Raw genomic sequence first — 20,304 nt, 5'->3', positions numbered from 1 at the left:
TCCCACCCTGTAGCATCCGTTGGACAGTTAGTCTGAAGCCATTCTTGGCTCGATTTCCTTTCTTCCTGGCCACTTTTGGAGCTGCAGCTATGAATTTAGCCCAGGAGCACAAACTCTGAGTAACACAAGCCCTTGTTGGGGGGTTTGGTTCATTTTCCACAAGGCTGAGCACACTCTGGGCAGCTGCTGCTGCTGAAGTTCCTTCCAAACATGGATTTGACTCATGTCGTACATGAAATAGACGCCACGATGGAGCTGACCTGCTAGCGTTCCGCTGCTTTGCAGCTGAATAAGCAAAACAGCCTTTTGCTTTCTGCCTATTAGACCAATTACATTGATTTTCCCTGACTGCAACCACCACTGAGCTTTCCAAACAGAAAGGCTGTGGGGGGGGGGGGGGGGAATCAATGTATGCAACTAGTTCAGATTGCTACTGTGTGCCATGAATTCAGGGCTATTTTCTATCCGCTTCTCCTTTTCCTCTCTTTCCTTCTTTCAGATTTATATGATTGTTAGTTCTGCACAAGGCCGCTCATTATTAGCTGGCCACAGCTATTTGCCATTTTTCTAGAGACACATTATCTTGGGGAGAAGGAGATGGATAATGAAGCGAGAAAGACCCACTAGAACTTGTAAAGGTGACATCCTGGTTCTCCCCAGAAGGGGAAAGAATCGAATTTTATTCATGTTCAGAAATCTATTCCCTTTAACTTAATCAAGACATTGGCCTATGTGCTGCTGGCAAAATTACAAGATCATTAGTCGTTTCCATGCACAAAGGGTGTGTATGGGGCAGAGTCTTAACACTGATTTCTAGAAGAGCTTTGGTAATTGACTGCCCTAATCAAAATTATAGGACACACCCACTGTGTCATCTTCTAATCTTGCCCCAGGGTAATCAGACAGCAAGTCATGTTTACACAATAATAGCAGCTGATCCCTCATGCTGAGCCGCCTCATCTGGTAGCATTATCATCTCTGGGACAAGAGACTATATCGGTTCAGATTTCTGATCAGAACGCCGTCTTAGGCACAGCACTGCAAGTTGGGCTGTTGCATTGTCAGAGATGCAATCTTTAAGGGAGGATCCTTGCGTTCTACAGGTGGGCTTTAAAGAACAGATGGCAGGCTCAGTCCTGGCAAACACTGCCTCACAGGAAAAAATACAAACAAATTGGTACAAATGTTCACGTTGAGCATTAGACACTGATGAGCCCGTAATGGTTGGTGTGCACACAGTTAATTCATTGCCAGTATCTGACTCCCAGCTTTGCAAAATGCTTCAGGCTACCTCAAGTAAGAAAGGCACTAAATAAAACCATGGCCCTGATACTAACAATTAGTTTGGCCAAGGGCAGTGAAATTGGTTTTTGACATGCCACTCCTCAGGCACTGTCTGCCAAGGTATTTGGAGCTTTTATCGCCCACCTGAGAGTCCATTTTCTCTCTCTCATTTCAATCTGTCTGCTTCCTTTCTCATGCAAAAGGCAGGGAACGGGACAGATGGCCTTGGGAAGCCATTGGGTCAGACACAGAGAAAAAATGTTGCCCCATTATTGTCCAGGAGAACGGGTCATGAATGTGAGCTAGAGATCAACAACCAGTTTGGTCTGGAGAACCCAGGAGAGCTGTAAGACATGAGGTTATGGGACAAATGATATTGCTAAAGGGACACAGTGCAACGAAATCACAGACCAAGCCTATAAAATCGATACCATTCGTTATGAGTGATGGTTGAAGAGGAGAACCAAATGTACTAGCTTAGGAGCTAGAGAGGGGTTTCGAATGACATCACCCCCATGCTGCCCCTCCACCCACCCCACAGGAGAAAGTCTCAGAGCAAAAGGCTTGGAGGGAGATCGGTTGAGACTTTCTGGTGCCAGAGTTTTAATGTTTATGAACATATAATATGGATCATCCCCTTTAGTGCTCGCTCTCGCTAACATCGTGGCTGGGCTTTTTTCTCGTTTAAATGTCCTTCTGGAGATGGAATTTGCGGCCTCTGTCATCCAATTGCCAATTGCCGCCACAGCTGCAGACAGCCCTGTGTCACCACCACCATCATCCTAGTCTGAAAGAGTGGCAGGTTTTCGCCCTGCGTGGCCCAAATCCCGGAGCCCTGGGTGTTGAGACCTATCTGCCCTCCACAATTAAAGAGCTTTAGCAGTGAGAGGAAGGATGGTCTTATGGCTAAGGAATTAGACTGGGCTTCAGAAGATGAGCGTTCAATTCCTAGATTTCCTGTGGGATCTTGGGCAAGTCACTCAACTCACTCTTCCTCAATGCTATTCCCTTTGTCCATCTTGCCTATTTTGACTGAACATCTCTGCCCTGAAGAGCTGTCTCTTACCACGTGTCTGTACAGTGGGGTTCCGGTCATGATTAGTGCGGCCTCAGCACAAGTAACTTGATAGAGCCGCGTCGATTCATAATAAAATGGATAATATCTACAAAGAACCTATGTAAAAGTGAGACTATAGATAGAGTCCCATCCCAACAGACACTGCAGGGGTGGACACCTTGTGTTCTTAAGTGATCCTTTCCTCTACTCACAATCAGTGCTAAGGATGGTAATAAACTCTGGACAAAGGACGGGTTGTCATGGAGCAGGAGCTTTGAGGATGATGAAGTAAAAAGGGGAGAAACGAGGGGTCCTCTCAGCAAGAAGGTAGCATGCCTACAAATAGCAAGCGGGTGCAATACTGAATACAATTGATTTCTGTGCCCTCCCCTTAATCCTCCACAAGATGCATCTTGCAAATATAATTCCAGCCCTCGACACACTCAGTAAATGAACAATATTTTAGTAGCCCTGGAGACTTGGTGAGAGTGTAGGTTCAGTAGCAGACCCTGGAATGGAATTTTTCTCTTCAAGCTAAATGCACAATAGCAGTGGTTTTCAATCCGGGGTCCACAGGCCCCTGGGGGGTCCACGGACTATGTCTAAGATTTCCAAAGGGATCCGCACCTCAATTTGAAATTTGGTAGGGGTCCACAAATGAAAAAAAGATTGAAAACCACTGACCTATAGCACTGGTGAGGCTGTAGCCTCACGTGCTATGGATGTGGGGATCACTGCAACAGAACAGGTGTCGTGGACAGCAACCGTTTGCCCATCATTGTGTCTTTTGGCTACAGAGCTAAAAATACAAGGCAGTTATTCCTTGAGAAATAATGCCAGTAGGGAACGTCACAGAGTAAGCGTGAGATCCTAGTCATGCCGAAGATATTGTTTGTTTGCTTGTTTCAACCCAGCTGCCTTTGGTGTCCCTTTCTTCTGCACTTAGCAGTTTCTGGCCACTGTTAGTATTTTTTGGGCACCGTTAACTTTGTGCCCGCCGCTAACTCTTGTGCCCTCACTGCAGGACTACAGGGTGAACATCTTCTTGCGGCAGCAGTGGAACGACCCGCGGCTGGCATACAACGAGTACCCCGATGACTCTCTGGATTTGGACCCCTCCATGTTGGATTCCATCTGGAAGCCTGACTTGTTCTTTGCCAACGAGAAGGGGGCCCATTTCCACGAGATCACCACAGACAACAAACTTTTGCGCATTTCCAGAAACGGCAACGTCCTCTACAGTATCAGGTGAGATGGATAAAGAGAATGGTTGGGCTGGGAGGACGGTGGGACTAAGCATGCTTGAGGCTGAGTTGAGAAGCTGTTAAATAAATAGAGCATTAGGGGTTGGCCTTCAAACCACTGAACTCCCTGGGTTCAAATCCCAGCAAACTGACTTGATTCCAGCCTCACAATTCTGAGGTAAAATCCAAGATGGCAGCCCTGCACTGGCAAGGAGGCAGCAGCAACCACTGGTGTTTCACTCTTTAGCTCAGGCCTTGTAAACAAGTTTCAATTTAAAATCACATGACACTAACAAAATGGCTAGGATGGGCCTTCTACCGGAGAACATAAGAACTTCTCAACTGTGTGTCATAGGCCTTCCATCCCTAACAGAAAAAGGAGATTCTCCATTAGGCCAAGAGATGTGCTTTTTGGAGTAGGTGGATGGTTCAATCCTCAGTGCTGCTGCAAGCCAAGTGGCCATGGTCTGCAGTAGTGACATTCCTAAACGGCCACCGATTTGTTACAATATTTTACTACAAACCAAAATGGTTTTGAATATCAAAGAAACCTCAGAAACCCCAGTTATCCAGGTCTGAAGGATTGGAAAGAGGAAATTAAGAGGTCACACTGAAGTAATTGCCAAAGATTTGTACAGATACAGAGAATAAAACTGTTCTCTTCTGCATTCCCTGCTCCTACATACACTAACATCTCCCTTGGTGGTCAGAGTTCTGCGCTTTTTCAATGAAACTCTGTTCACTAACCTTCCAGAAGACACAGCCATTTCATATGTATGTGTGCAAATGAATTCTGTCTACATGCGAAAGGAGGTAACCTAATATATTCAAAACTGGTCCAATTTTATCTACACTCCTAGATATACACACACTAGTATATGTTACATACACACATCTAAATTATGGTGACCAGATGTCCCGATTTTATAGGAACAGTCCTGATTTTTGGGTCTTCTTCTTATATAGGCTCCTATTATCCCCCACCCCCATCCCGATTTTTCACACTTGCTGTCTGGTCACCCTAATCTAAATGCTTATATGCCTGTACTGTGTGACATGAAACAAATTTAAAGGGGTATTGCCAAGATTGTTCAATCACGACATTAAGCTAACATGACATTTGTCTCATTACATGGATTCTATCTTAAGGACTGCACTATCCATAGCTGGGTTGTTTTTAATAGTTCCATCCTTTCTACAGCTCCAACTGCAATCAGCCCAGTTTTCAAAAAACACCTACCTAACCTGAGCACACAAATCCTGCATTTACATGTGCACATAGACTTGTAGGTGCACAACTTTCCAGTTTGCACATCTGACACTTTGCATGAGCATATGTCATTTAGGTGTCCATATCTGAAGAGCAGGCCTTGCATACTTAAAAAAGAATGTTCCAGTGACCCATGAACAAGCCAGTACATGAACTGCCCGCTCTGGCACAGGAGAACTGCACACATATGCTTGCTGAAGCAGTATTCATCTTAAAACTAACAGATGAATGCAATTCTGAAGGTAAATGTAACCAAATAGGGCAAACTATCAGAACACATTAGCTTCAAGGCGTAGCCATATTAATACGGTCCCTTTAAAAAAAAAGCATATGAATAAAATTCTTTTTTCTTTAGATTTATGTAGTTAGATACCTACCCAAAAGCTCTAGGCACCCTGACAATTAAAATTACCACATAATAATACTCCTTGCAGCAATAAAGAGAAAGACATTCAGGCAGGAAGCACTAATAATAATGCTAAGTGATTCTGTTTTAAATATACCCAGTTCCTACCGAGATATGACACACAGACAGTTTGGAAGCTCTGACACGGGCGCTGTGTTTGAAATGGACGGGGAATGTACAGCATGTGCAGGACAGTCTCAGTGGCAGGCAAAGAAAGCACTTCTGTTCGTTATGGCATGGTCCCTCCATAATCACAGATGGCTCAGTCCCCTGGCTCTACACTGAAGGTGCTGTAGCTGGGATTAGCGCTTTCTGAAAGAACATTGGATTTGGGGTGGAGAAGGAAATCACATCAACACAAGGGAGGTGGCTGAAACCCACTCACTTGCTCAATACACAAACTGAAGCGAGCAGAGGATTGGAGGGGCTTCTGCTATGTGATCCCGACATATTATTAGGGCTGCACTAATAGGGATGGGGATGGGATGGGATGGGAAAGGCAGGTAAAGGGGGTTCCTAGATAATCCCTTTCTTCCCAATTCAAGCACTTCACTCATCCTAGATTTAAATTAAATAAGAACCAGATCCTGCAGCCTTCAGATATATGCTATTCCCCCGGAGGTCAATGGGAGAATATTCCTTGTCTCAACTAGGGGTTTACTACCTTTGCGGCTGACCACTGATTGCTGAATTAAGGCAAACTCCTGGTCTAGATAAACGCTTGGCTAAATGGGCCCATTTTCCTCTGCCATTGCATTGAAACTAAGTGGAGTTGCAAATTTGCACAGTTTGCATGCCCAGAACCATCAATCTACCCAGATTTTGCTCCAAACCTGGTCCAGGTAATCGACCGAACGTTGGGCACCACAGCAAGAAACCCAGTGCGAGTTAAGAGTTTATACTGAAACACCCCCAAACTCACATTGCTTTGGGGATCACCTGGTTTCCTAACCTCAACGGGTAGTGATCAATGGCTCCATGTCTAGTTGGCAGCCGGTTTCAAGCGGAGTGCCCCAAGGTTCGGTTCTGGGGCCGGTTTTGTTCAATATCTTCATTAATGATCTGGAGGATGGCGTGGACAGCACCCTCAGCAAGTTTGCAGATGACACTAAACTGGGAGGAGTGGTAGATACGCTGGAGGGTAGGGACAGGATACAGAGGGACCTAGACAAATTAGAGGATTGGGCCAAAAGAAACCTGATGATGTTCAACAAGGACAAATGCAGAGTCCTGCACTTAGGACGGAAGAATCCCATGCACTGCTACAGACTAGGGACCGAATGGCTAGGAAGCAGTTCTGCAGAAAAGGACCTAGGGGTTACAGTGGACGAGAAACTGGATATGAGTCAACAGTGTGCCCTTGTTGCCAAGAAGGCTAACAGCATTTTGGGCTGTATAAGTAGGGACACTGCCAGCAGATCAAGGGACGTGATCATTCCCCTCTATTCGACATTGGTAAGGCTTCATCTGGATACTGTGTCCAGTTTTGGGCCCCACACTACAAGAAGGATGTGGAAAAATTGGAAAGAGTCCAGCGGAGGGCAACAAAAATGGTTAGGGGGCTGGAGCACATGACTTATGAGGAGATGCTGAGGGAACTGGGATTGTTTAGTCTGCAGAAGAGAAGAATGAGGGGGGATTTGATAGCTGCTTTCAACTACCTAAAAGGGGGTTCCAAAGAGGATGGATCTAGACTGTTCTCAGTGGTGCCAGATGACAGAACAAGGAGTAATGGTCTCAAGTTGCAGTGGGGGAGGTTTAGGTTGGATGTTAGGAAAAACTTTTTCACTAGGAGGGTGGTGAAGCACTGGAATGGGTTCCCTAGGGAGATGGTGGAATCTCCTTCCTTAGAGGTTTTTAAGGTCAGGCTTGACAAAGCCCTGGCTGGGATGATTTAGTTGAGAATTGGTCCTGCTTCGAGCAGGGGGTTGGACTAGATACCTCCTGAGGTCCCTTCCAACACTGATATTCTATGATTCTTTATTCCATTCTCTTGTGCGGTTTTCACTCAGGAGAGCTGGGAGGGCGAGTAAGGGGGTATTTTCATAACCCAGAATCACACAGCCTTTTCCCAGCATTACTCCGCAGAGTCACTCATTTGCCAGAGGGATCCAGAACACTTCTGTGGAACTGTATTACTTTCACTAATTCACCTTTGGAAAACATCCATTTCCCCACTCTCCCTGTTTTTTAAAGCCATAAATTTAAGAACAAGCAGTTTTATTAAAAATGCTAGGGGGGGAAGGAGCCAAAAAGACATCCCAAAGACATTTTGCCTTCTTTGTAATGTGGATTTGTGTTACATTGGGAACTCCAGGTCACTCAAACCTTCCATTACAACCCGCAAAGGCAGGTGGCAGTTGCATCCCATTATGCTATCTCATGTGTCCGGTGGCAGCGTGGTGCTGCGGAATAGAAATGAACAGGCAGTGCTGTAATGCAGATCGCCACCATGAGAAATGGGGGGTGGTTTCAGTGCAGATAGCAGCTACCAGACAGCAAGCCAAAGCAGTAATCAAAACTGCCAATCGTGTAGGCAGAGTTTGGAGACCTGATGCCTCCCCCCATTTTTTTAAATCACACTGCGGTTTGAAATTCTTCTCCACCAACAATGTGCACATAATAAACCAGCCATCAGCACCAGGTGACCTAGTAGTTAGTGTTCTGTGCTGATGGGCAAGACACACCTCGTTATGGTCCCTCTTTGGCTGGGACTGGGAGGAGTCCAAAGGTGAACTGCTGAGTCACTGCAGTGCTGGAGTTACTCTGTAAAATGGTGGGATGTCTCGGCAGAAGAAAAACCAGCAATATCCAAGCAAGGTTGTCACCCCTGGTTTCTCTTTACCAAAAGAAGGAAAAATATGTGAACACAACGAGAATGTAAATCAGCTAATCCCCAATCAGCTCAGTCTGACAACTCCTGGGTGTGGAGTCCAACTTTCTCAAATGTATCTTCTCGCTCCCCTACAGCAAGGGCCATCTGAACCAGAGTCAGCCCTGTATTGACCGGCAACCCGGCATTGCTCTGACACCCTATCACAGTGCGCAGCAGCAGGCCTGCTGGCTGATTAAGGAACAGTGGAGAGGTCTGCAACTGGTCCATCCAGGTCTCCTGAGACAGAAGGATGTTTTAATAGGCAGCAGGTTTAAAACAAACAAAAGGAAGTATTTCTTCACACAACGCACAGTCAATCTGTGGCACTCCTTGCCAGAGGATGTTGTGAAGTCTATAACAGGGTTCAGAAAAAGAATTAGATAAATTCATGGAGGACAGGTCCATCAATGGCTATTAGCCAGGATGGGCAGGGATGCAAAACCATGCTCTGAAGTGTCCTTAGCCTCTGTTTACAAGAAGCTGGAAATGGGCAACAGGGGATGGATCACTTGACGATGACCTGTTCTGTTCATTTCCTCTGGGGCACCTGGCACTGGCCACTGTCAGAAGGGAGGATACAGGGCTAGATGGACCTCTGGTCTGACCCAGTATGGCCGTTCTTATGAGCATGGAGCATAATGCAGAGAGACACGGTGGTGCATCATGGGACATGGAGTCTGACCAGGAGGCATCGGCTAGAGGAGACAATGGGGCACAAGGGACCTGGAACTACAACTCCCACGAGGCACTGCAGCGGCTCAGGCAGATATAGAGTTTGACACTGACCTAACCCAAAATATTTTGTTTCAATTTTCCCAACAGAAAATTGCGTTGAAATCTATCATTTACCCCCACCCCCACGCAAATTTCAATTTGGACAAAGCCCCATTTTCCAACAGGAAAATGTTTTGTTTGAAATTTTGCAATGAGCGCTAGCCTTTAGAAATATCCTATTTGGTGAATCCATGATATCAGACTGGTCCAGATTGTTATGAGCCTGAGGCATGAAATAAAGATAGAAGCAGCAAGACAGTTTGGTGTGGGACTCTTCTGTTCCACACAATCCAAGAAGTGGTGTGGTCACAACACGCCACTGGCAAAAGGCAGCTGGGATTAAATCACAGGCCCAACTGCTCGGTATTTCTGACACGCTGCAATGTCACACTTATAGCTCAGTGGTTTGAGCATTGGCCTGCTAAACTCAGGGTTGTGAGTTCAATCCTTGAGGGGGCCACTTAAGGATCTGGGGCAAAAAATCAGTACTTGGTCCTGCTAGTGAAGGCAGGGGGCTGGACTTGATGACCTTTCAAGGTCCCTTCCAGTTCTAGGAGATTGGTATATCTCCAATTATTACATTACATTAAAAGAAGATGCAGATAATCCAGGCAATGCCCCCAAACAGGTAGGTGTGGCCCTGCACAGGTAGCAGACTAGCCTATCTATACAAGAGTGGGCATCTAAATAGTTCAGATGTAATGTAACTACCTGTCAGTGTTCAAACTGAGTCTGGGATTCCCCTGTCTGTCTTCTCATCCCAGGATTACACTAACGCTGGCTTGTCCCATGGATCTGAAGAACTTCCCCATGGATGTGCAGACGTGCATCATGCAGTTAGAGAGCTGTGAGTCCTGAGGGGTTTCCCCTCTAAAAATAACCACCATGTTTCCTCTGTCCCTCTTCAACTCTCAGCTGGTTCTCCGATTATGAAAGACAAAGTGGGGTAAAAGCCAGGACATAGTGCCTGGCATGTGCATGTTGGCATGATCCTCTGCTCTCACTCCTTTCCCTGCCAGCACCCACACAGCACCGCCTAGCACTAGTTTTTACCAACAACTATTTCTTGTGCCTGTGATGGAGGAATAAAGCCCCTGTCAAAGGCAAAGGGCATTCGGAGATGGGGAGGGGAGGGCTCTTAAATCAGGGATCAGAGGCCAAAGCAGGGGTCCACATCCCTCCCCTCCTTGCATCCTTCCCCCAAGAGCCCAGACATGCTGACATGAGCCTGTCTGTCACTGTAGTCTCTACAATCTTGTTTAGTAGTTTTGCCAGGATTGTTTCATTCCTGCCACTAGCATTCACTCAGGGAGCAGCTCTCGGTTTTCCAGGAAACTACCTGACATCTCTTAGCTTGATCCAGATTCAAGCAGTTGCTGAACACCTAAAGGGGGAGCTGTTGTTTATCTGCATTGGCCTCCTGCTTTGAAGGAGAAAGGTGAAGGTTCTCCAAGCTGCAAGTGGGGCTTCCTCCCCCCACTCCTTACGTTACATGCTTGCACCTACAGGAACCCCTACGTGCCTCCTTAACTAAAAGGAAAGGAAGCCAATGATTAACTTAACGCAGAGGAAGAGGCTGGGGCTGAAAGGCTAAACTAAGATAAAAGAATAGCCCAAGCCTGCAGAAAATCTGATTTATTGGACAGGAATCCACTGTGACGCATGACGTGCACCACTATAACCACCACTTCCCACCTATACCATTTTTAGATAAGATTTCATCACCAGGTATGCCTCAGCAACCCTGTTGTGCGACCCAGTGGAGAGTCCCGAAACCCATCCTATCATGGGCAATCCAGTCTAACTCCCTGCACCCGTGCAGGACTTCCTTCTCCACAATACCATCCCTGTTGGCACCTGTCTTCGACACCATTTGGTTTCTTGCTCATGTGTCCTATTTGTTCCCTACTCTCATCAGTTGGCTACACAATGAACGATCTGATATTTGAATGGCAAGAGAAAGGAGCTGTGCAGGTTGCTGATGGATTAACCTTGCCTCAGTTTATCCTGAAGGAAGAAAAAGATTTGCGATACTGCACCAAGCATTACAACACAGGTCAGTAACAGGACAAACGCCAGTCTCCCATCCCCAAGGCCATTTACTTTTACTCGCTAAACTCCTTACAGTAAGAATTTGGCCCTGTATATTTGCCAGACATCATCTGTTGCATGCTCGTGGCATTTATCTAACAATTATATCTTGGAGAACAACCTGTCTAAAGACTTGCTGAATATATAATCTTCACACAAATGTCTTGCCAGACCCAAAACGTATGTCTCCTGTGTACCCTTCTTGTGCCCATCAGAGGTCTCTGCATCTGCCAGGGTATTTCATTTAAACCCTCTTCCCAAGCTCACCTTCATGCTGTGTCTGTTCTAGAACTCAATGGGGAACTTCAGTCCACAGGCCTGTTAATCTGGCACCTTTCACTAGCACAAATTCACTTTCGTTTAGTTAAAAAAAGATGTTAGAGGGAGACTCATGGTGTTGTCGTGCTGATGTTATTAATGCATGTGCTAGCACTAGTGATGTTCAGCCATCCCCTACCACATGCCCCCTTTGCCCAGCAAGAACTGTTTCTTAGCCAGGGAGTGAAAATTGCAGGCACCCATTGTTTGCTGAGGTTGGATGCCATGAGATTATCATGCCTCCTACCAGTAACCCTCCAATTTAACTCCTGTCATTCTCAGGCAAGTTCACCTGCATAGAAGCACGTTTCCACCTGGAGCGACAGATGGGCTACTACCTGATCCAGATGTATATCCCCAGCCTTCTGATAGTCATCCTGTCTTGGATCTCCTTCTGGATCAACATGGATGCTGCGCCTGCCCGTGTTGGCCTGGGCATCACCACTGTGCTCACTATGACCACCCAGAGCTCTGGTTCCCGAGCATCATTGCCCAAGGTACGGAGCACCCCTGACACTTGGAAGAAATTCCTTCAAACCAATGTATTGAACAGTTAGGGCCAGATCTTCAAATACATCCAGAATTCCAGTCAACAAACTTGCGCATGGGCTTTCCACTACCCTTGTATGCTCCCAAATTTGTGGGCCACCAGTGGCGACGCCAGCCTCAATGCAAGTTAAAGCTGAGCTGCGCTAAGTTACACCAGCAGTAACTGCCCCCTAGGGGGCAGCATTCTAAGCCAGAGAACTGCGCTCTCAGGCCATGCCGCAAGTGCCTACAAACTCTTAACATGCATATTATATTAGTTCATATACTCAGTGTATCTCCTACATTCAATATTAATACTGAATCTGGCCCACTAAGATACAATCACAGAAACGTCAGGCTGGAAGTAACCTAAGAGGTCATCAAGTCCGGCCCCCAGTGCTGAGGCAGGACCAAGTAAACCTAGACCATCCCTGACAGGTGTTTGTCCAACCTGTTCTTAAAAAACCTCCAGTGACGGGGATTCCACAACCTCCCTTGGAAACCCATTCCAGAGCCTAACTACCCGTATAGTTAGAAAGTTTTCCCTAATATCTAACCTAAATCTCCCTTGCTGAAGATTAAGCCCATTACTTCTTGTCCTGCCTTCAGTGGACATGAAGAATAACTGAAACTCGGGTTTCTTCCTATTCTGTATGTGCTATTATTTTTCCCTTGCATAACCCATTGCATCTATACACTAGATAATTTCAGATGTGGGGTTGTTTTTAAGGGGAAACAAGGATTAACATCGGGTCCTGGACAACATTCCCTTGCTCGGTAAGACAGGTTTTAATGCCTATGAGCTGCCTCAATTGTTTCATTATCACTTTCCAAAGAGCTTGGGGGAATAGCGAGAAGAAAGGCAGATGCTGGAACAAGGTCTCTCAGTCTCCCTCTCTAACCCACAGGTGTCCTACGTTAAGGCCATAGACATCTGGATGGCTGTGTGCTTGCTGTTCGTGTTCTCAGCTCTTCTGGAGTATGCCGCTGTCAACTTTGTGTCCCGGCAGCACAAAGAGCTGCTCAGATTCAGAAGGAAGAGGAGGCACCACAAGGTAATACACAAGTCATGCAGTGCACAGCTGGACCCAAGGAGTCCCCACACCCTCTAGAACCTCAGAGGGTCACTCACGTGGCCAGCTGGATCTAGCAAGTGGCGCTCAGTGAAGTCCTTTACATACAGTGAGATAGTGAGGAGGGGCAAGCCTCAGAGCACATGGCCAGCTCCACTGCTTCTAGGTTCTCCTCCAATATTCAGCTTGTACCAAACTCCTTTGTTTTGTTTACGATGCCCGTTCAGGGATTTATATCTAAAAAGACAGTTCTCCCAAGAGGGACTGATCTGGAACTGCTGCTTGTTTTGATGTTTGGGGGCAGTGGGAGGGGGTCTATCATGGAGTGGCATAACCTAGTGAGGCAGCTTACCATGGCATCAAGGTAAGTGACACATTCATTGTATCTGCCACCTTGCCGAATAGCACTACATTCAGAAGCATCTGCTGCTCGGATTTACTGTGATGTTCCTCTCTAAAATACTCTTTTTTAAAAAAAAAAAAAACCTTAAAATGTCCTTAGCCAAGCTCCATGCACGTTCCCCATGACTGAAATCAATCAGAACATGCCTGTGTTGGGTAGAAATCTACAGCCTGCACTGGAAGCTTTGGAACCTTTCAGAATGTGCCCACAGCAGAGATCCTATGCCACAGAATGAACTAGAGAGAGAAATGTAACAGTAGATACAATTAGAGGCAGAGGAATATAAATAGTTATCTCAGGCTGACTCTAAATGCAGAGATGAATAGATACTAAAGAAGCTGAGCTTAATAAGCAGATGAAAGTTGTCTCCTCCATGGCAGGTGTCTGGCCTCTCTTGAGAGAGAACAACTCAACGGTAGGTGTTAAGGTCCTAGATAGGAAGTGAGTAATTATTTCTGGAGGAGATCCCACCTTGATTACAGGTGTGCAAACAGAAGAGTCAAAATCAAACCAGATCTCACATATGTGACTCAACCAAGTATATGTCAGTGTCTAGTACAGAAGTCTCCACTGAAAGAGAATGGAACAGCCTGGACTCTAATTAATGGTTGCTTGACTCGCTATGGTCATTAATAAGCAAGCAGTGCCCATCGGAGCCAGCTTCCACAATTTGTGTTAGCACCAATACCTGTCCTGATCAGCGTATTCATGTAACTATATGATTTCATGGCAATGTACTTCATAAGTGTACGAGAAAAGAACAGAGGCCGTTCTGCCATTGGTGCACCATCTCATTCAGGAAATAAATCAGGGAACTTTACTTTCATCCCAGTTCCACGCATCATCCCCAGCAGTTAGCACGACAGTGTTCACCTTCCATTTTCACTATGAACATTCTGGGAAGGGCAGCTGTTCCAGTGCCCCAGGACTGCTCTGAGGGTCGGCGTACAGTGGCTTACTAAGGGTTTGTAACTGCATTACAGCCATTACATTGCACGTGCACTGATCCCTAGCCTATAACCAGCTGGGATTTTGAACAGCTACGTACCTGCTAGGAAAGGGTAAGGCAAAGCTGCCTTTCTACCGCCTTCCATCTCCCCAGTGCTGGGGGATGACTTGGCTCAGGGCTGCTTTAATTTGTTTTGCCTGGAACAAGTTCCCTAGGGGCCACTCAGCCAGCCCAGGATCTGCAGAGTGCAGCATTCTCTGCACCCACCCGCTCAGCACTCACTGTACAGCTTGAGGCAGGGAGTAGGACAGCATAGCATGCAGCTGGCTCTGCCGGGCTGACATCACCCAGAGATTCCCCTCTATAAGGGGAATTCCCAGCTGCCCGTTAGGGCTTTCCCACTGTGCAAAGTGGAAGGGAGCAGAGCCCAGGGATCTGACCCTCTAAAGAATGGGATTTATTTGTTTGCTGCTTTATCAGCCTGACTTGCTAGTGGCGCTGACCACTGCTTCAGACTGGGAGTGCCAGCCTCGCTCAGGGACCCCTGGCTTCAGCCCAGGGGACTTGCTATGCAGAGACCGGAAGATTTAGCACTTGGCTGAACCACACGTCTCCCAGTCTGTTCTCTCCAGGAGGTTGTCTTACACCCCCCTCTCCAGCTGGCCCGTCCCTTACAGCAGAGGAAGGCAGCCTGTTGGACGAAGTGCCATGGGACTCTCCCAAGAACTGTAAACATTTACAGGATATAGACAAGAATTTAAGACCCATCCCGTTACACTGAGCCAGGCACTGTCCTGTAGGGGGCTCCAAAGAGCAGTGGCATGAATGTAATGGAATGCCACAACTTCAGCCCAGAGCTTGGCAGATGGCTAAGATGCCCTTGTAAAAGTGCCCTCAATTAACTAGAGAGACAAGGTGGGTGGGGTAATCGCTTTTAGTGGATCAACTTCTGTTGGTGAGAGGGGCGAGCTTTTGAGCTACACGGAGCTCTTCCTCGGGTCTGGCTCTGCAAAGCTTGTCTCTCTCACCAACAGAAGTTGGTCCAGTAAAAGATATGACCTCACACTTTGTCTCTCATATCCTGGGACCAACATGGCTTCACCTGCAAACTTAATTAACCAGGACCGTCGACTAAGCAGCAGTGGATTTTCAGCACCTTACCTAAATCACTGGCCTATAGCAAGAGTTAATTTGTTATGAAGAATCACCCCAGAACTCTAGAAAAATAGATCAAACCACGGACAAACTGGACTTCTAGCTGCACAATGGTTCCGCACACGCCGGAGAAATTGTCACAATTTCAGGAGGCAGCATGAGCTAGTGGATAAGATGCCAGGAGACCTGGGTTTTGTTCACAGCTCTGTAACGTCTAGACAACCAACTTCCCGCCCTGTGCTTCGGCTTCCCCATCTGCGAAATGGGTGATGATGCTTGCTCACGTTTGTGAAGCACTTTCAGAGCTCTGGATGAAGAATGGCGCATAAATGCACAAAGACAAGTGCTCGATGGGCCATGGGAACCAACAGCAAAGCTCCCATTAACTTCAGTTGTGCACAATCAGGCCATGTCATTTAGACAAAACTAGCACATTCTGGTTCTGAGGGAGTGAGAACTGCCTGCTTAAAACAGTCTGAGCTGCAGCCATCCAGCACGGGTGCCTCATTGTGCTTTTATCTCCCAGTCCAGATTCAAGCATCCCTTTCTACTGAGCCACGCTGCTGCATGCAGCTCGCTCTGCCGTACTGTTGACAAAATAATAATAAAAATTCTAGTTAGGTCATTTCAAAAGATCTGTTTGCCAGAGGTATTCAACCAAACACAAGGCTGCTATTAGAATCCCTGCATAATCTTACAGCAACTTTAATTGGAACAAAGCATAAATAAAAACATCCCCAGTAAGCGAGAGTTGCACGCTCATCAAAACTTGCGGTTGATTGCATATATTCAAAGCACATTGTACAGCTGCTGGAGAACCTGACGGCTCTATCCCGGTGCCCTGACAGGTTCTGATCTCTTTCATCTCTAAGCACTGACATGTCACACTGAATGAAATAATGTATTAAAACGGGCAGCACTGAAGGAGCGATCAGATTGGCTGACGGGGACTGCAGCCCACTATGGCTGTACAGGTCAAAACTTGCTAGCCCTAGAGCCGTCCCTAGCTATTGTGGGGGAGGAGGGGGGGCAGGCCTCCATGCAGGGGGGGGCTGGCCCCAGGCTTCTGCTTGGGGGGGACAGGGGGATGGCTTGGGGGGCAGAGGGGAACCGCCCCCCAGCACTCACCAGCAGCACAGCTGGTGCCGAGTCACTGCACTTCCCGCCGGTGACTGCAGGCCCGGCCCTGCTGCAGTCCTCAGGGGAGTGGGAGTGGGGCTAGGGCAGGGCTGGGGCAGGGAAGGGTTGGAGTGGGGCGGGGCTTGGACAGAGCAGGGGCGGGGCCATAGGGAAGAGGCGGTGCAGGGGCTGGAGCAGCACACAGCCGCACAGGGCACCAGGAAATGTGGTGCCCCAAATTCCCTGGTGCCCTACGCAGCTGTGGACTTTGAGTATGGGTAGGGACGGCCCTGGCTAGCCCCCTTGCCTCCCCTTCATATCTTGTGACCAACATGCTCGAAGGTGCTTCAGTGATGTATCATCATAGGTGAATCTAGACACACCGGCTACATTCTAGTCATTTTGATTTTCATTTTACTTAGTGGCGGATGCAATCTGGCTAGACTTCCCTGTCTGCAATGGCACTTGCCCACACAACATTTCTTTCTGGATTTCATTTGTACCCCAGAGATGAAAGTAAGCCGGTACGGGCCAGTACAGTGTACTGGTAAGAAAGTCTGGCCCCAGCCCTGCCCCTTCCTCCCAAGGCCCCGCCCCTTCTGGGGGCCCAGAGTCCCCCCCTTGCCCAGGAGCTCGACCGCTCTGCATACCAGTAAGTCCTTTAAGTTACTTTCACCCCGGTGTACTCCTAAATTCATAACACCCTCTCCCTCTCCCCCCAGCACAGACAAGTGTGAGAGACTCAACTAGCCCGTAAAGCTGCTTGCAGACTTATACCCCCCCAATACCTTCCATGTTGGAGTCCTTCCATAGGAACGAGAAGGGACAACTGACCTCACAAAGGGTCAAATATCTAGCCCATAAAATATGCAGTTAGTGAGTAAACGAGCCACGTTTTCAGTCATGGCATTCAGTCATGAAAAAGGCCTAGTCAATTGTTTTGTACCTGCAAAAAAGCATCTCTGCATGCCAGTCAGGTTGCTGAGCACCCCATTACCCAAAGAGCATGTGCAAATTGGATGGAGGCGCGTTTCTAATGGTGAAAAACTTGGCTACGCATTTCCACAGGTGTAAATCAGGGCCAGCAGCAGATAGAGAAGTTGGCTCAATCAATGTAAGAGAGATATTTTCATTCCATTACTATTTGCAATTTGACAATGTACATAGGGACACACTTTGTGAAATTCAACGTGCACGCGTGTGTGAGAGAGAGAGAGAGAGCTGGCCAATCAGGGAGCAGAAGCAATATCATATGACCAGTCACACACCACAAATAATGAACAGCAAACGGCCAAAGGCAACAAGTTGTGAACACCCCATAGACCAGAGGTCCCCGAACTGGGGGGCACGCCCCACCAGGGGGACATGGAGGAATGTTTTGGGGAAAGCAGCAGGGAGCGCCAGCCAGCCCCACTGTGCTCCCAGCTCTGCTCCAGGCCTGCCCCAAGCCTCAGCCCCTGAACATGGTCCAGCCCCGCCCTCAGCCCCTGGCTGCGACTCCATTCCCAGACCCAGACCCACCCCAGCTGCGGCCCCAGCCTCGGGCCCCTTACCCCGTCCCTGCTCCCAGCCCTAGGGGGATGGGGGGGGCAGACGGCGTAAGAGGGGTCACAACCTTGAAAATTTGGGGACCACTGCCATAGACTGACTGTCCAAGCCCCCTTTGGCAACTACGTACTACGGTGTGTGCAGCTTTAAAACCTGTGGTGACCATGCGGTTACTGCCCCTTCAAGGTCGGGAACATTCTGGTCTCTCAGAGCACTATTGACCCGTTCATCATTTGCTGGAGTTGGAGACTGAACAGGGCAATGCCAGCTTGATCCCTTTGTGGGTTTTATTCTTGTTGCTGCCATCCTCATTCAGTTAAAAAGGCCCGATTGGCCAATTTGGCCCTGGAGACATGGCGCTCCCCAATAAAGAATAAATTCGCAGAAAATCAAGACTGGCCCGTGAATGATTCATAAAGAACAAAAAGGGCTAAATTTGCAGTGACTCTTATTCACAATTATTTGGGGGGGGAGGTGTCCCTGCCTGACACACCTGAAGTGGAGATGGTAGTCAGGACTCCAAAGTTAAGACTGAGATGTGTCTTGCACCATGCACCTGATTATTAGGGGAGGGGTCTGGGTTCTCAGCACCTCTGAACATCAGGCATACAGTGTTTGTACTGCATGCTAGTTGCATTGAGATTTCTACTTCAGTCTTCATTGAGATGATGTAGGTGTGGGCCTGCACCTGTGGCTCATTAGGTACCTGATATCAGGGCCGGCTTTAGGCCGATTCCCCCGATTCCCCGGAATCAGACCCCGCGCCCAAGAGGGCCCCATGCCTTAGGCACCTTTTTAATTTTTTAATTTTTTTTACTCACCCGGTGGCGGTCCGGGTCTTCAGTGGCATTCCGGCGGCAGGGGGGTCCTTCAGTGCCGCGGAAGACCCGGGCGAGTGAAGGACCCCCTGCCGCCGAAGTGCCGCCAAAGACCCAGACCGCCGCCGGGTATCCGAATCGGGCCCCACAGTTCCTAAAGCCCTGCCTGATATCAGCCTCACCTGCCCTTGGAGCACATCCCTAGCTGTGCTAACTGGCAGCCATGGGTTTCTTGCTTTGGTTCCCTGCCACCTGCTGGCAACAGTAGGAAGCAGTCGCCTATCTGCTGCAAAGGAGAACATGACGGTGCTGGCTCAGAGACGCTCCATGACTTGAGAGAGGCACCGGGTCATGTGGAGGTTAAAAGTGGCCCCCACACTTCAGAAATCAGTCACTCCAGTTTCTACTCAATGCTAATTGCTGATGCCTCAACTACCACGTAGATTAAAATAGCAAAATCCACTTGCTGGCTGATAAACCACGTTTCCCAGTGTCTCCATAATCTAAATTTGCCTAGTAAACAAATTGGATTGCGGCGGGAGGGTACTAAAATGGTAGAAATAATAATTCTATGAACTATTCACTTCCTTTTCTCTTGGTTCTAATTAAGGCCAATGTTACCCAGGCTCAGAAATGCCCAAGGGGGTGGCACACAGAGATTTTAATGGGCTCTGCAGAGAGTCAGGATGTGTTTCATGAAGGGTTATCCCTGCAACAAGCTCAGCCTCAGGCTGCTGCTCACTGTCTCCCAGATTCACTCATTCTGTGTGTTCCTGGTTTGTGTGTTATGTTGGCTCAGCTCTTCACTCCCTCCCTCCGTCTCTCCCCCCGCCTGATGGAGGGACAGGGACAAGAATCCCTGTCTTCGAAAGTATCAACATAACTTCCCAAAGCAAACACGGAGAATGCTTGAGCTTCGGGCAGAGTATCTCGCAAGGTGTACGTACAGCACCTAGCGTAATGCAGCCCTGATATCAGCTGGGGCCTCTAGGCTTTAATGTAAATGACTGTGAGCCAGATCCTGATGTTCTGACTCAATGCCCAATTCAGATCCCACTGCAGTGTCACACCCACTTCGGTGGGGCTGCTCCTGATTTACACCAGGGTAAGTGAGAGGAGAATTCGGCCCAGCACTTAAGCAAACCCTCCCAACTGAAACCAAAGGCTGCTTTAGAACAGAGCATTTGGCCTGAGTTGATTCGCATTAAGGTCGATCCTTATTCAGTCCCTTGTTACTCCCATTGACTTCAGGAAGAAGTTTACCCCACTGGAAACAGAAGGATTTGACCCTGAAAATGTGCATTGCTAGGCCCCTATCACGCAGGCCTGTTCACTCCCACTACAGGTGCCAATTTTGGTTGGACGTACTCCTGGAGGATTCATCACATGACA

The 20,304-nt window shown here is 47.8% G+C and overlaps 1 protein-coding gene across 1 annotated transcript in view; it reads left to right on the top strand.

Moving 5' to 3' along the window:
* GLRA1 (glycine receptor alpha 1) overlaps window positions 1–20,304 on the top strand; it is a 45,402-nt gene that overhangs the window by 22,581 nt on the left and 2,517 nt on the right. Inside the window, exons 4-8 of the mRNA XM_045028251.1 lie at window positions 3,366–3,589; window positions 9,675–9,757; window positions 10,829–10,966; window positions 11,602–11,816; window positions 12,756–12,902. Coding sequence (XP_044884186.1) covers window positions 3,366–3,589; window positions 9,675–9,757; window positions 10,829–10,966; window positions 11,602–11,816; window positions 12,756–12,902 — 807 coding nt within the window. The remainder of the gene's footprint in view (window positions 1–3,365; window positions 3,590–9,674; window positions 9,758–10,828; window positions 10,967–11,601; window positions 11,817–12,755; window positions 12,903–20,304) is intronic.

Source organism: Mauremys mutica, chromosome 8 (genome assembly GCF_020497125.1).
Source record: "Mauremys mutica isolate MM-2020 ecotype Southern chromosome 8, ASM2049712v1, whole genome shotgun sequence".
Classification (NCBI taxonomy): Eukaryota; Metazoa; Chordata; order Testudines; family Geoemydidae; genus Mauremys; species Mauremys mutica.
This window is presented reverse-complemented; position numbering and strand designations above follow the sequence as displayed.